Below are 16757 nucleotides of genomic sequence, written 5' to 3' on the forward strand. Positions count from 1 at the left end.
CTTCAAGCATCTCCGATTCCTCCTGTTCCTTTTTCTGAAGCCATTCTATAGGATGCTTATTCAGGTCAGTGCACCAGGGAAATTAACGAAGGGGCTTTTCATGTCACTGGTCACGACCGTTGCATTGGCAACTAATATCACATTTCACACCATTGTGACGGACGTTGCCTGAACACTGAAGGAGGACAGAAGACTAATTTCCCTTAGAAGCCGAGGCAGAGTGCTGCGTCTCTCAGTGTTCTGCATTTCTCTTTTTTTCTCCCCCTGTAAATCCAGTCAAAGGGTTTTCAAAAGAGCAACTGGGTCACTAGGCCAAGAACTGCAACACAAAACAGTTTACAGTTTAAACTTGACAATGACCACAGTTGGAATCAGGATTTACATTACTAAGCAAAACAAGTGAGTCATGGCTGGTTTTAAAGTCTTTTTTTGGTGTGTGTGGGCGGGGGGGGCTTGGTGGTTACGCAAACCATTGCTGTTGTTAAATGAATCGCGCGGTTTTAATTATTAAATTATTAATTATTAAAGTATTGTTAAAATTATAATTATTATCATCTGTATCTTAGAGATCGGAACTGTGCCTGTAAGCATGTGGTCTTGAGGTCACTGTGGTGTGATGGCACAGAGCATGGCACAAGGGCAACACAGCCAGAGAATAAGAATGAGTTCCTTTATTAGCTCCAACTTTGCCGCCAATGACCCGGTTACTTTCCAGTCTGGAGAAAAACTCTCCCATGAACCTGCACCAGCCTTTGGCTGCAGATATTCCAGTCCAAACGTTGTAAACTGAAAACTTTAAACTATAAATCCAACTAGGCAAAATAAGATAATTAAATCTGGCAGAGCAAGAGTTCCAGAAGTGAAGTAACACAGCAGTAAATCAAACCAGTTGGGAGGATGCCAGAAACGCAGATACCCACAGCCAAACACACGGTAAACTCAATGTTTGTTCTCGACAACCGTCCCTCCCAAGCTGACTCTCCTTTAAACTCCCTTCCCAGGTGTGGCTAATGAAGGGAATCGGGGCCCTTTCCTTCCTCATAAGCCAACATGCATCCCACATTGTTCTACTCTCCGTTCCTCCCTGCGTGCCCTAGGATGAAGAGAGGGTGGGCCTGGGTCTTCCTCCGAACTCCTTCTCCCTTGTTCTACCTCTCCCTTGTTCTCCCTCTCCCCTGCTCTGCCCAGCCAGACTTTGCCTTTTCCCAGCCTCCTCCACAGCCAATGGAGCCACACTCCCACTCCCTGTCAGCTGTTTGTCTCTGACAGGGCCATGACACTGTGGTATTGTGCCCTTCCTGACGTTAATAACTGCTCCCCCATGTCCAGCGTTAGAGAATGTCGATTGCCAATGGCTGAGATCCCAGGCAAGACGAGTGAGCAGCAATGGTTCAGCAGGAAGTGTGGCAGAAACAGATGAGGTTCTCCAAGACCAGGCATGTTGGCTTAGCAACACAAGCAAGTGGGGATTTCTCAGGTCCACCAGAAATGATTGATCTAGCATCCTCTGTCACTGCAGTGGTTGAAAAGACGCTATTTCTTGTGGAAACTTAATCAAGGGAGGTCCTGAGCTGATGCCTTTGCCCGCAAGTGGATCTAGTCTCAGTTTTCACAATAAAGAATATATGGGTAGTTCTTGACTTAAAACAGTTCACTTAGTGACCAAAGTTACAATGGTACTGAAAAAGTGACGTATGACTGTTTTTCACCCTTATGACTGTCACAGCATCCCCGTGGTTGCATGATCAAAATTTGGATGCTTGGCAACTGGTTCATATTTGTGATGGCCGTGGTGTCTTGGGGTCACTTGACCCCCTTTTGCAACCTTCTGACAAGCAAAATCAATGGAGGAGCCAGACTCACTTAACAACCAGGTTGTTAATTTAACAACTGCACTGATTCACATAACAAACGTGGCAAGAAAAGTCGTAAAACTGAACACAACTCACTTAACCAATTTTGAGCTCCATTGTGGTTGTATGTTGAGGATTACCTGTGTATAGCTCCCGTTTGAATTGTTGGGTTCTCGGTGCTCTTTGAATTTGGTTCTCTTCCTGAAGATTTTTTCATCCCCTGCAAGACGGGAAGCAGGAATCTGTCTCCTGAGTTTGGTCAGTGGACAATGGAGACAACATAAAGGTTTTAATTATCTTCATAATTTCCATATGTCTATCTACTACTTATGTGATCAATGTTAGGTTTGCAGTTAAGTTTGCAGATAGCTACAGTAGCATAAAGGAAGGTATAGTTGACCCGGGGAAGGTATCGGCAAGCCATTAAGAAACAAACAGGTGAAGGCTGCTACGGGTTCACACGGGTTTGGGCGATCCTTTAGCTACGATTCTGCGCAGTTCAGCGAACTGGCAAGTCCCACTCCTGGCAGGCCCTACCCCGTTCCACCCAACCCCGCCCTTCCCCTCCCAGAAGTCCCCACGTGGCCTGTTTTGGATGCTAGGTAAGTACAGGGCCTGCATAGGGGCTTGGGAAGGGGCCCATTTCCGGCCTCCCGGAGGCTCAAGGAAAGCCTCCGGAGCCTGGGGAAGGCGAAAATCCCCCTCCCCACCATAGTGCAGGAGGCTGTCTAGGCCACATCCACCATGGCCACGCCCACCCAGCAACCAGGCAGAGAATCGGTTGCTAACATTTTTGAAGCCCACCCCTGGGTGAAGGGATTACACAGTCCTGAGAAAGAAGGAAACAGAAGGAAGAAACTCAGAACTGGAACAGCCTTCAAGACGACGTTGGTATCCCCTACAAACAGTGCTTCTCAGTCTTGGCCCCTTGAAGACAGGTGGGCGATAACTCTCAGAACCCCCCAGCCAGCAAGGAATTGAAGCCCAGGCACCTCCAAAGGGCCAAGATTGAGAAGCAGGGCTCTGTAATAAAATAGCCTTTCCTTGCAAGGCCGGGAATTCTTCACCTGATCCACTTCAAAGGGACACGAAATGTCTGGAAGAGGGTAGAAAAGAAGCCAGAGCCTTGGTCTGTGGCAGAGTCCTTTCAGGTTCTGAACACGCTGCAGCTTCTTTGGAAATGAAAGGATAGTTTGCGGGCTCTTAGGGAAGGGAAAATATAAAAAGCAGGAAGGAAGAAATCCAAATGTTTGATGAGGCCTCAATACAGTCCTACATTAGTTAAACTTGTTCTCCAAGAAATTACTGCATGTCATAATACCAATATATCTGTATATCTTATCTGTATCTACATTTATATCCATGTCTATCTATCATATCTATTTATCTCATCTATCTATATCTATCTCTATTTCCTATTTATATCTATCTATTCCTATCATCCCTATCATCTACTCACCCACCCACCCATCCATCCATCCATCCATCTATCTATCCATCCATCCACACACATCCACCCACTCACCCACCCACCTATCTATTCGTGTTGATGAGCTACACTTACTTTTCTTTGGGCAACATGTATTTTTTTCCTCTTACGCATATTCAGGTTGAAACATTCCTTCTTTTGTCTTTTCGATCTCTTAATTGGTCCCAGTAGCTAAACAGGCCTGAGAGCCACTCTAAATGAAACCTGGGAACGGCTGGGAGAAACCTGGCACCAGGCTGACTTTTTCCTTAACCTGCTACAGTCTCTTGGTCTAAAACCTGCACCCAGCTCCTCCCCAGGGCTTCAGCTCTGCCTCCTCCTGTCTAGGGAAATGAAATGCAAAACAGGGAAGGGACCGGGGTCTGGGAGCCACCCCTGGCAGGAGATGGTGCAGGCTGTGAGGTATTGAAGGCCCTGTGTACTTTCTGCTCACCGGGGTCTCTCCAGCAATGTGTTTAATTAATCTGAGCCCCGTTCTCATGGGTCCAGAAGTCAAATTGCAGTGAGAAGGTCCTGTTTGCTCTTTGCAGACCTTTTTACAAATCCCAAGACGGGAACGCTGTTTATTTTTCTCACATCTGTTTTGTTCTCATTCTCTGAGGCTCTGTTTGCTGGATGATCCCGCTCTCTCCCGCTCTCTGGGCCCAACTGCTTCAACGAGGGCACTGTTGCAAAATGCCAAAAAAAGTGTAGCTTGGATCTCTTTTATTAAAAGGAAAAAAAAATCAGAGCGTGCATTGTTTTTCTCTTGCATTTTCGTTGAGACTTGCTACCTCTGTCCACAACAGAAACGGACACACAGCCAAACGGGAAGGAGAGCTTTGAATCAACATGGAAAGAATTGTTTATTTATTTGCTGTGCTTTTAAACCACACAGGTTTCGACAGAACATTTAATTCCTGATAGGAAATATGCCATCACGCATTAAAAGGGGAAAGGGTTTCTACTGCTTGTTGAGCTTTCTCCAAATATCAACCCTCCCGCCCGCTTGGAATTCTCATACCTACAAAATTGTCTCAGAAACCCAATATGGGTGGGGTTTGTTTTAAGGACTGGTTGCAGGGAGTCTTCGACTTAACGACCACCATTGAGCCCAAAATGGCTGAGCAAAACATTTGTTAAGTGAGTTTTGCCCCATTTTACGACCTCCCTTGCCACAATTGGTTGTTAAGTGAATCTGGCTTCCCCACATTGTGACTTTGCTTGTCCAGAAATATTTTTGAAATGGTTGCCTTTCAGTGTTTATATGGCCTGCGGCAAATATTAAGGACTAGCCCGATTCCCGTGCTTCGCTATGAAATTATGTGGTCGGGCTTAGTTTTTGGGGAGGAAAATAAGGGGGGGGGGGGAATTCTGCCTCTGTCTACCAGCATCCATTGGTATTCATCTGGCTAGTGTCCTGTCAGTGTGTGAGAGAGTTGAGGGCTGTTTGGAAACTGAAAGAGTATTTGCTGGGTGAGCAAGAAGGAGACAGCAAGGAGCCTGGGTGTGTCTTAGCTCAACTCTTCTCTACTAAAGCTGTTTGGTGCTCTGAAACTGAAACTACAACTGAAACTCCTCTCCTCTGCTTGTGTTTTGCCTTTGGAAGAGTTTTCTTTCCAGGTGGGGAGGGGGAGTAGAACTCCTCATCATCAGAGCGTGTTAATAATAATATTATAGGAAATACTAATGGCTCTGATGGTCATTTCAAATAAACCTTTCTTAGCGAGCCCCTAGAAGCCAAGAGTAACCTACGGGCCAAATTTCAAGTTTGTAGGCTTGACGGTTCTGGAGATTTTGTGATGATGCATGAATGGTATTTTGCTTATATATATAAATATATATATATATATATATATATATATATATATATATATATATATATATATATATATATATATATATATATATATATATATATATATATATTTATATATTTATTATTCATATAATACTTACTTTATGTCTTTCTACATGACCCAGAGTGGAACATCACTGTCCGCTGAAAGGCTTCAGCTGTGTATTTACCATGCCAGCCTGGTTAAATTTGTATAGGAAACCATACAAGCTTTTTGGTTGCTAATTATTTGTCCCATTGGCCAAGTGGGATTAGAGACACAGGGAATTTGTCTCCGGTGGTGCATAAACTCTCCGTGTACATGCAAAACAATGAAGTAATAATAATCATAATAACAACAAAGGACTCCAGTGCAGAGAAGAGCAGCTAAGATGATTAAAGGCCTGGAGACTGAAACATAGGAAGAAGGGTTGCAGGAATTGGGTTTGGCTAGTCTAGAGAAAAGAAAGACCAGGGGTGACACGATAGCAGTCTTCCAGTATTTGAGAGGTTGCCACAAAGAACAAGAGGGGGTCAATTTATTTTTCAAAGCACTGGAAGGCAGGACAAGAAAGAATGGTTGGAAATTAATCCAGGAGAGAAGCAACCTGGAATTAAGGAGAAACTTCCTCACACTGAGAACAATTAACCAGTGGAACAGAAGTTGCCTTCAGAAGTTGTGGGTGCTTCATTACTGGAGATTTTGAAGAAGAGACTGGACAACCATTGGTCTGAAATGGGATCGGGCCTCCTGCTTGAGAGAGGGTTGGACTAGAAGACCTCCAAGGTCCTCTGCTCTTCTGCTAGTTTTGACATCTCTTGGTAGAGTTCTTCGTTTGAAGAAAGAATGATTTGAGTGGTAACCCTGCCTTTTCTTTTTTTCTCCCATCAAGGAGGCTAAACAGAAATAATCTTCAACTTCTCTCCGAGCTGCTGTTCCTCGGGACGCCCAAACTCTACAGACTGTAAGTAGATTTATTTTCTTGTCTGTTTCGGAGGCCTCTGAGGCATTCCTTTAACGCTTCCACCTCACGAATTAAATTTGGTTTCATAAACTGCTTAAAAAAAACCCTGTCCCACTCAGAACCCCTCGGTTGCCTTCCCCCCTCCCTGATGACGGGTGTGTTTGCTCTAGTTGTTGTAGCTGAGTAGCGTCTGTTTTGAATCCGACTCAGAGAAAAATTGGATTTTTCTCATTTCCTGCTTTTTAATGCAGTTACGGAATGGGAACCTGTCAGAATGGCTTCTATCGTATAGGGAATAGTTTAAAGAAAGCATTAGGGGTGGGTTCTGGTTCGAAGAACTCTGGTATCCTATTTTTTCTTGACTTTGGGGATGATATATTCTATACAGGTAGTCCTCAACTTGTAACAATTCATTTAGCAACCGTTCAAAATTACGACGACACTGGAAAAAGCAACTTTTACAGCCTTTTTCATATTTACGAAGTGATTCACTTAACAGTCGTGGCAAGGAAGGTCATAAAATGGGGGCAAAACCCGCTTGTCTCACTTAGCAATGGAAATAGTGGCTCCATTTCGGTCATAAGTCGAGGACCACATGTACGCAATATATATCTCCACAAAAGGTTGGAAGAATGAGAGTTCCATGGAAGGGAGAAGAAAACAGATGCGTGATGTGTCTTACCTGCTGGTGTCAGATACTTAGTGATATTTGTGTTCTGTCATTGCTCGGATATCCTTTTGGGCATCACCAGGGCTTGCTCTGCTCAAAGGTGTTGCCTTTGGTTAAAATCTCGTCAGTTGCACAGCCAGCACCCAAAGCTCCCTGCCCGTTTCCCAGGGCCGGCCGTTCTTCGCCATGAGGTCGAACTGATACTTTCTGCCAGTGTGTTAGTTCATGTTTGAAAGGGAGAAAGATGCCTTGGAAGAACTTTGGGTGGTTTGATGTTCAGAAGGAAGGACAAAAAAAGAGACAAAATCCCCACAGAATTTATGTATAAATATACCTATATGGGTCAAATAAATACACATGCATGCATGGCCCAAAATCTTTTCCAACCCCCACAGAATAAACTATAAACTTCATTGATATACCTACCAAATTTTCCCTGAGGAAGCAAGGTAGGTAAATTTCATAAAAAGTTGGGCTGAAACAGGCACCTGTCATCAAAAAAAGGTGACACATTTTGATTGAATGGATGTATTTTCACTAAACAAATGTGGTGAATTACTCACTTTAGTGTTATATAGCTCCAGATGGGTAACGATTACTAGTAGAATCAATGTTTTATTTTTTCTCTATTAAACCAAGTTTCATTGTTTGTTATATTCTTAGAATCTTATTATTTTATTGGAAAAATTGAAAATGCATGATAGGGCTTGTTTCCTCATTAAGCTATCTATGATATCAGAAAGTAAATTCACTTATTATTAGTCATTATTATTGTTGTAGTAGTACTAGTTTACTATTAATACTACTACTACTACTACTCAGATTTGCCCAGAAATGACATTAAAAATTCTAAAACGAATACAGTGAAAATGAAGTAGTAAAGATCATTCCTTAAAACAGTGTTTGTTTTTAAAATCTGGTATCCCACATTTAGCATTTTAAATATGTAGGTTTCTACAAAGTATTTTTATTTTTTGCTATAAGATATATTGTGTTAATGTTGTTGTCTTTCTAAAGCTTTTTAAAAAATACTTCGTTCTAACTGTAGCAGAAATTGACATTTGAGTAGACCTATGGTCCATGGATGTAAAAGTTTTAAAAAAATGTTTGATGAACACATTCATACATTCTCTTTCTACTTGAACAGAACTCCATAAAAGGATTGATGTAATTATAAATTATGAAACTAATAATTTTTATGAAAGAAAGTTTCATTTATAATATGCATTTGTACAAGAAATAGAACTTTAAGGGGATATTTTAGTAGTATCATGTAATTTTAAATAGCCAAAAGCTATAGTTGCTTTAGTGTTATAGTTTCATGAATTCAGCAGCATCTCCAATGTGAAATTAGTAAGTGTAGGAAATTATAAGTTGATGATTCTTTAAGCCTAAGGCTTACGGTAAACCAATCAACCAGGATAAACAACTTTAAGCCTTGTGTTAGCACAACTTAATAAATATAATAATTTACCCATGTTCCTAGTGACTGTTTTTCTCAGATGATTTGAGAATGCTTATATTTTAGATCACAATTGGCAGCAATTGTGTTCAGCTAATCAGCATTTCTCTGCTACTTTGCATACAACAAACCTTTGGAAGTTATTAAAGCCTGTCAGGGTTAATTATCTGACATTTATAATTAAGAAATAATTTGCTAGAGAAAGGGGCTCCTATGCTTGTTGTTTAGTGGAAACACAGTATTAAGAGAGCACGCTATGTAGGAGAATAGTAGGCATAGTTAGATGCTGCTAGAAGCCTGTATATATATGTTCCTTTGCTGTCTTCCCCAGTTTTTCTTTGGCTGACTTAAGATCAAACTATGAACTCAGGTCAAAATGTTTCTCTAGTACAATCAGAACTTGTTTTGGGCCAGGAGACCAATTTAAATAGCATTATTATTTGTCCATCCCATTAACAGAACCTGTTAAAATAGCATCAACTCTATTTATAGAATGCTGCAGAGCAGAAACATAAAACTACACGCAGTCAGTGGTTAACAAAAAATGGTTAACTCAATGTTTTCATATTTCAGCCTCCCCAAATATCCTTCATTAGAGGGTGCCATTGCATTTTGCATTTTATTTAAAAACTCCGTCCTTAAGAAGGTTTCCTCTGGAAATACTTTTCATGAGACACTAAAATTTACAACACAGCTTAACGGCCAACCCTGCTACCAAGAATGTTGGGAATGTTTAACTGGCTATTGTGCTGTGAGGTTGTACTGTGTGAAGGCTCACAGCTTTACTCTGTGCCTGTTTGAAGAGCATTGAAGCTGCCTGCGTCATGATATCTGCGTACTTGTCTCTTGTTCAACAAGTATTTTGCTGGCATAGCCTGGGTTATCTCTAGCAACCCACAGCAAATGCATCAGCAAAGAACCTTTCATTCAGCAAACCATTATAGCCTCATGAGGGCTTATCTGAGGTAAAGAAGTTTTGACTGCTTAATTTGACTGGTTAGACCAGGGGTCTCTAGCCTTGGCCACTTTAAGCCTGGAGGACTTCAACTCCCAGCTTGGGGAATTCTGGGAGTTGAAGTCCTCCCGGCTTAAAGTTGCCAAGGTTGGAGAGCCCTGGATTAGACCCCAGTCCATCAGTTTCCTTTTGCTGCAGGAAAGAGATTTGGCGAGCAAAATTCACATTTTAAAAAAATCTGTAGATCCTGCATTCCTAATTACAGCAACTACAAAATAGATAATTTAACAGTTGATTTAAGAGTTAACGGGTTTCCTTTCACTTGACTTACTTTTTAATCCCTCTAAAAATATTAGCAGCTTAATTGGGCTTTTAGTAGAGCTTGGATAAGTCTCTGTTGAAACTTGTCTAAGGCTCTGACAGTTAAATGCCGGATCCAACAATTTATTGTGTGAGTTGTCACAAAGCAGCAAATAATATTCAGACTGGCCCCTTGTGGGCTCTTGCTCCAATATCTACCTATGCTAGGTTTAGACCAAGCCTGAAGTGAAGAGAAGTATTTGACAGGTGACGGTGTGGTTTAAAACCTCATACCTTTCTACAGTGGGTTCATGGAATAAATACTAAATACTTCAATTGTATACTTGTGCTTGGACACTACCACACTTCGACACTCTGACAAGAAGTCTCAGTAATAGCCCCAAACCAGAATACACACAAATACCTATAGAGTCAGACATTGGAACTGGGTTGGTGAAAAAAACAAAATGTTAAAAAGTTACAGTATTTACGTAGTTACTTACCAAGCACATCTAAATTATATTCAAATAGCCAAAATACCTTTACAATCCTAAGGGCACCTCGCAACTTTTGAGGACCCTTAATGTTTGCAAATTGAAAGTTGAAAAATTCGACACGCCCTGGGACATGTACGCTTGACATGCTTTTATCTGTCAGCCTTAGAAAGTGGAGTTTACCTCCACAACCAACAATTGTGTATTTCCCACTGAATGATGGAATCTGTGAGATTTCTACGAAAGTAGCTAATTTTGTGCCATGTCCTCAGCGGGAGCTCAGAAACCATGAAACACAACTCAGGTGCCCTTAGCTCTTGCTGCGAATAGGGTTTTTATTCTGGGTATTTTGCATTCTAAATATTGCTTTCTTTTCCCTTTTTGGATCTACAAGTGTAAATTCTTTACCTATTTATTTGTAATCAGGCTTCTGCATGCGATTGCCCTCTGGCACTGGTAGCTCCTCAGCAACAAAAATAGGTGGAAAGCTCTTGCAAAATTCCCCCCGAGTTAATTTCTGCCAGCTGTGATTAAAGTGCCCGGCAGTTGAAGTGTGAGACACCATCACTGCCTGCTTTATTTTACTCCTGGCCTCTTTGGCCCTTACCACAATAAACCCGACAATGGTTACGCAGCAATTGCAGGTTACAGTTGCCACGGTTACCGTTGTCCAGTCATATCGACATTATTACTCATCTAGTGAGTTACCATGATAGCTACCGCTGATTCCTCTTCCTGGGAACGCAAAGGATAGTCGAAGTAGAAGAAGCGGGGAAAGTTCTTTGAGTTAACGTTTTTTTTTAAATGAACAATTCTGCTTCTTGCATGCTAATACTTGTTTAGATTCCACCACCCTGTTATCTTGTTTTTATTTTAACATGAAATGGACTTGGAAGGAAAAATGAAAATATCTGCCTGCAGATAGTTTGTGGGTTTGTTAGCCCTGCAAAATGTGGGATTCTGCGAAATACCAACACCAACAACACTGAAGCAATTCTGTTTGTCTTTGTTTGTTTTTTTCTTCCGTCATGCAACTCCCAATAATAATTCCAACAGAATCATTAATTACTTTTAAGCTGCTTTAAGACCAAACATCATTCAATTTTAAGAGGTGCAAAAAGAAGAAGTGCTCATTTGTTCAGTTTAATATTATTTTCATCTTTCAACATTTTTTTTCTCTTTTCCAATGCACTGATTTGGCAGTGATTTGTAATTTTCCAAACCCTCTTTAAGAAAAAAAAAAAACCCTGCACATTGATCAACAAAATTTAAATTAGAAGTGTTTTCCTGGAGAGTCCATTATGTTTATATGCAAATATACTTTTCCACCTGGTGTGTGAACAAGATGCTCAAAAGTATATCATTTTGTTTCTTTTTGAATTAAACGACAGTTTTGTAATGAAACTAGTTGGTTGTTTTGTAACACAACTGTAACAGAAGGCTGTTCTCCAGTTCAGCAGATAAGATTAGTAGTGTGAGACACCAATGCCCATGTATTTACTTAATGGCAACAATTTGGGTCTGGCAGTGGAGAATTTTAATGCTTTTTGTATCGGACTATGCAGGCTGGTAATATCAGGAACAGGATGCTGAATTAGAAAAATGTATGATTTAGCCATTATCTTCAATGTTGAGTATTTTTCATAGTATTGTGGTATGAATTTCTAAGTTCTCTCTCCAAAGTTTGCTGTCTTGATTTTTTTTTTGTCCTAGGAATGTTTTTCATTTACCCTCCTGAAATATTATTTCTTTTCACATCCCATTTTCACATGGCTTGATGTCTTAAAATTAACAGTAAAGCTTTGCTTGTTTGTGGGTTAAGGTATTCTTTAAAGTGTTTAATCTGTAATATGGTATTATTTTGCACTAACATCTGCCTCTAGGGTAGGTCATAACATTTTTGTAAAGCCAGCATAAGGTAACACTTTATAACACTTGAGATGATACAAAAGTTAGAAACCCCATCATAACCACTTATTTTTTGGCTGGTGATATCTTTGGTTTCTTATTATACAACACATGGTATTTATTAGAAGTGGATTTCAGCATAATAATATGCAATTGTCTGAACTCTACAGATGTCTTTAATGTTTTAACTTGGCTATATTGTGTTTTTTATTTTTTAAAAAAATAGTTCTTAAACTTTAGAAATATACTACTATACTCATTAATCCTGTTTAATACTAATAAGGATATATGCTTGGAAGGCATTTTAGTAGCAACAGACATAAAAATTTCTTACACAATTTGCTAGGTTCTCAAATCAATTTGTCATGTGAGAACTTTTTAAAGTTTCCCCTGAAATTGACACTCCTTGCTTGAATAGAATGCTGTACATTTATGGGCAAAGTAATACTTTAAAATAGTAAATTTTAATTACTATTTTAATTTTAGTTTCATTTACCAACATAGTAAACAACAAAGTTTTATAAGAAGTCTTTTCAGCAGGTGAGTTTGTGAACTATAATTTATGACAGAACGATAGACAGAATGTCAGAATAACAGTTGGAAGGTATCTTGGAGGTCTTCTAGTCCAGCCCTCCCTGCTCAAATAGGAGACCCTCTACCGTTTCTGACAAGTGGCCGTCCAGGCTCTTCTTAAAAACCTCCAGTGATGGAGCTCCCACAACTTCTGAAGTCATGGTTGATTGTTCTCAGGAAATTCCACGTTGCTTCTCTCCTTGATGAGTTTCCATCCATTGTCTCTTGTCTTGCCTTCTGGTGCTTTGGGAAATAGGCCGATTCTCCTCTTCATTTCCTGTGGCAGGTAAATGGTGGACTACATAGGATTTGTGACATTGGCTCTCATTGCTGTGGTGAAGCAATATCTAGAGGGTGACCGATTTCCAAATACCAGTGTATACATGGTGTTTGTTTATGAAGTCCAGGCTGCTTCTGATTTGCGATGTTCAGCAAGATAAAGAGACTGAAAGGAACATTCAAACATTTCATCTCATTCATTTCATAGATTGACAACCAAGTTTTGATCAAATATTTTGTACCTCAGGATGTTACTTACGTATTCCAATACATTGTTTTCAAAGATAAGCTTTATTGTCATTTTTTTTTTACTATGGGCACACTGGCCGACATTAAAAATGAAATTATGTTGCCTGCTCATACAATTGGAAACAGAAAACTTGAGAGTTCACAAGGTTGATATTATTTTATTTCACAAGTATATAGTAATCTCTTGATTTAGATGATCCTGGGCTACTGGACTTCGGAAGCAACAGGCAAAATCTGTTTGCCACCTTCTGCAGATCTAAAATAACTGTAGTCATTTAATAGGCATTCAGAGTCTACTAGAGATTCCTCCTCTCCCATTAAACAATTAAAACAAGAATTTTCTTGTAATTGCATATTCTTAAAAGCAAGGGTTTTCTAGAATAATGAATAACGTTTAGATTTTGACATAACCAACACTTGTTGAAAGTAATGACTTACTTAGATATGATGGCTAATTATTATCAATTGTCTGATTTCACTGGTGACCGTTTTGCTTAATTTATTATGAATGTTAACCACAAAAACAATACTTACAATTTTGAAAGGTAACATTAGAACAATATAGCAAAGATGGGTATTAATTAAATCTTAAAGTACTTATAGGAGCTGTGGTAGCACAGTAGTTATCATGCAGCACTGCAGGATAAGTCTGCCAACTGCCAGGAGTTCAATCCTGACCAGCTCAATCCTTCCTTCCAAGGTGCGTAAAGCGAGGACCCAGACTGTTGGGGTGAAGAGGCTGACTCTATAAACTGCTTAGAGTCTCAGGGCTATTGCTAATGTTATGTAGAAGGCAGATTCAATTAATCTTTCTTACACTTATGATCCATATCTCTCGAACTGAACATTGGGGAAAAGTGTATTATTCATCTGAAAAGGAGTGTTATTTTTTTTAGTCCAGTAAGGATCTAATCCTAGAATTATGAGACAGGACTAAATCTTCCTGTCCTAAATCCATCCTTCTTCTATTTGAGTGATCTTTAATACGTACGAGTTTAATTTGCTTGAAACAATCATTTAAATATTTCCAATGATGCAGGGTATGTCTAGAGGGAAGAAAGTTTTGGGATAAAAGGCATGTGGGATAAAGGGAGTTAAAAGTTTGAAAAGACAAATTTGATTGTCTGCCAACATGAAAAATTAGGGTATACCTTGAAGGGCCAAAAGGGGCAATAAATAACAGCCTTTAATGGATAGAATAGAAATAAAGTAACTCATAGTTTGTACTGAGTATTTACGAGTACCAACGTCACTTTGTTTTGTTTTGTTCTATTCAGTTCTGTTTTTGTTTTTTGTTTAAAAAAGAAGGAAATGAGACCAGAACAATGCAGATGGGCATCCCACTGCAAGCTGAGAAGGATGGCCGTGAGAGATTAAAGCTCGCAGTAGCTGAATAGCTGAGAAAAGTCTCAAAAGGAAAGTTGATTGCTTCCCCTCCAACTGTTCACACTGATTGAAAAAACCCTAATTTAGACTTCTGTTTGTTCTGTGCCTTAAACTATCAGAATTCTCTTTTAGAACTGGAGGAAAACTCTGAAAGAACCCAGGGATAAGAAGTCATTGCTGGCCAACTATTGTTCTTAATCCTCACAAAATGCTGAAGAAATTAAATTTATTCTTTATTGCTCCGAAGTGTTACCTAGGTCACTGGTGATGGGAAAATTGAACTGGAAGTTGAGTGCACCAATCTTTGTTTTGTGTCGAGATGCTTAACCTTAGACACCAGAAGGCGTCTTAAGGGTGTTGTGGGAATGAGGCTCAGCATATTAACACAGGAGTTTTATTCTCCTGGATTTATAATGGGATGTGCTGTCACTCGGATGAAAATGTCATGTTTACATTTCACAATTAAATGATCATTTAATTAACACCTAAGGGTTGTTGTTTTTTTCCACAGACTCTGGGGGCCGACGACTTTTAAATTCTTTTCAGCTTTTATTGCTTCAATGGAAGGATTTACTTTTTTCAGTACAAATTGTTTTAAGAAGGATCACTTATGCTTTGTTGTTAAGCTACCCTTTGAGTTAAGAATTGTGTTAAAACAAAATAAGTGCCAGGGGAAAAGGGTTTGGGAAGACAATGAGATCTAAATTCTCGCACTTCACCATCCCAAACAGAATGTAGGAAAATGGGCCCAAATGCATATCTACTTTACAGATTCATTCGAAACTGTTCCAAAGTCAAGACGGGCTTTGTGCCTAAGGCAGACATCACGGAAAAAGGCATAAATTGCTATAATTCATGTTTATGGTAGAAAAGCTCTGTGGGGCTTCTGGAGAATGAAACCCAATTCCTGCTTCGAGGAAACGAGTGCAGAGATTTTGAATTTAGGCTCTTAAAAGGTTTTTTATTTTTTTTAAAAAAAGAAGGAAAAGGCCTTTAATATTATTTGTTTTGTGCCAGATTAAATGAAGTTTCCAGACAAAGGCTAAGACCCAACTTTTCCTTCTCTAATGATTGTTCCTGGGTAAATACACGATATGGCTGGACGTTAAATTGCTGGTCACTCAGCTCCAGTTCTTTCATCTGCTCCTCTGAAATTTTATTGCAATAAAATGAAAGCTGAAAATGAAATGAAAGTAGATTGTCCAACCAGGAGACAAGTCCTCCCTCACCCCCACTTCTTCTTCTTTAAAAAAAATTGGGCTCGGATTTTAAGATCAGTCTTGCAGGAGATGCAAAATTGGTCCTAAGTGCATTGAAATTGTTCACTTGTGACTTGTGTCAGAACTGAGCTGATTTTGGTATATTCTCTGCTTCGGCAAAGTTTCAGGTTTGGGTTTATTGCAGAATAATAATTGAGCTACTATGGGTGGTGAAGGACAGCTAGTCCTTGGCTTACAACCACAATTGAGCCCAAAATGTCTGTTGTCTACATGAGACAGTTGTTAAGTGAATTTTGCCCCATTATGTGACCTTTCTCGGCATGGTTGTTAAGTGAATCACTTGCCCTTAAGTAAGTCACACGCTTGTCGGAGGGTCGCAAAAAGGGATGACGTGACTGACCTCCCTGGGACTCTGTGACCGTTGTAAATAGGAGCCAGTTGCCAATCATAAAACTTTGATCATATGACCCTGGAAATGCTGCTGTGTCAGTCAGAAGTGTGAAAAACAGTCAAAAGTCACTTTTCTGAGTGCCCTTGTATCTGTCATGCCCCTGTGGAGACTGACTCCAAGGGAGAGGAGGAACAGCCAACAGGGAGTGGAAGTGTGTCTCCGGAGGTTGTGGAGGAGGCTGGGGAAGGGCAGAGGCTGGCTGGGCAGTCGGAGGAAGACCCAGGCCCAGGCCCTCTCCATCCTAGGGCACGCAGGGAGGAGAGGATAAGGGAGAAATATGAATGGCGTGGTCTATGGGAGAGGAAAAGGCCTTGATCCTCTTCATGGACTGCAGCTGTGAGAACTCGTTAAAAGGACAGACATGCCTATCGGCCCGTGCTGGAAACAAACTGTGGAAACACCTCGTTTATTGTTCCTCTCTGAGTTTGGTGTCCTTCCCAGTGTGTGTTCTGATATCTATGGACATCTTCAAGCCCCTATCTTGCCTGATTTGTGTTGCTTTTTACTCTTTATAACTTAAATGGCATTTCCTCTTTCTTGTAACTGCTGATGTGGGAGTTTTTTGTCTCCAGTCAAGGATATTTGGAGCTTGGAAGCAAAGTGAAAGAATAAAAGGGGCTTCACCTGTTTTTTGTGACTGTGTTTATTTTGTATCCCACCCTCGGTCATCGCAGTATCTTTGAACGG

The 16757-nt window shown here is 40.2% G+C and overlaps 1 protein-coding gene across 20 annotated transcripts in view; it reads left to right on the plus strand.

Moving 5' to 3' along the window:
* SLIT2 (slit guidance ligand 2) overlaps positions 1–16757 on the plus strand; it is a 224515-nt gene that overhangs the window by 56671 nt on the left and 151087 nt on the right. For 19 of the 20 annotated variants that reach the window (XM_087936499.1, XM_087936500.1, XM_087936504.1 and 16 more), the window contains exon 4: positions 6052–6123. The exons of the other annotated variant lie outside the window; for it this stretch is intronic. In XM_087936499.1, coding sequence (XP_087792625.1) covers positions 6052–6123 — 72 coding nt within the window. The remainder of the gene's footprint in view (positions 1–6051; positions 6124–16757) is intronic. 20 annotated transcript variants of the gene reach the window in all.

This window comes from Pseudonaja textilis, chromosome 6 (assembly GCF_049901715.1).
Source record: "Pseudonaja textilis isolate UNSWEBS1 chromosome 6, rPseTex1.2, whole genome shotgun sequence".
Classification (NCBI taxonomy): domain Eukaryota; kingdom Metazoa; phylum Chordata; class Lepidosauria; order Squamata; family Elapidae; genus Pseudonaja; species Pseudonaja textilis.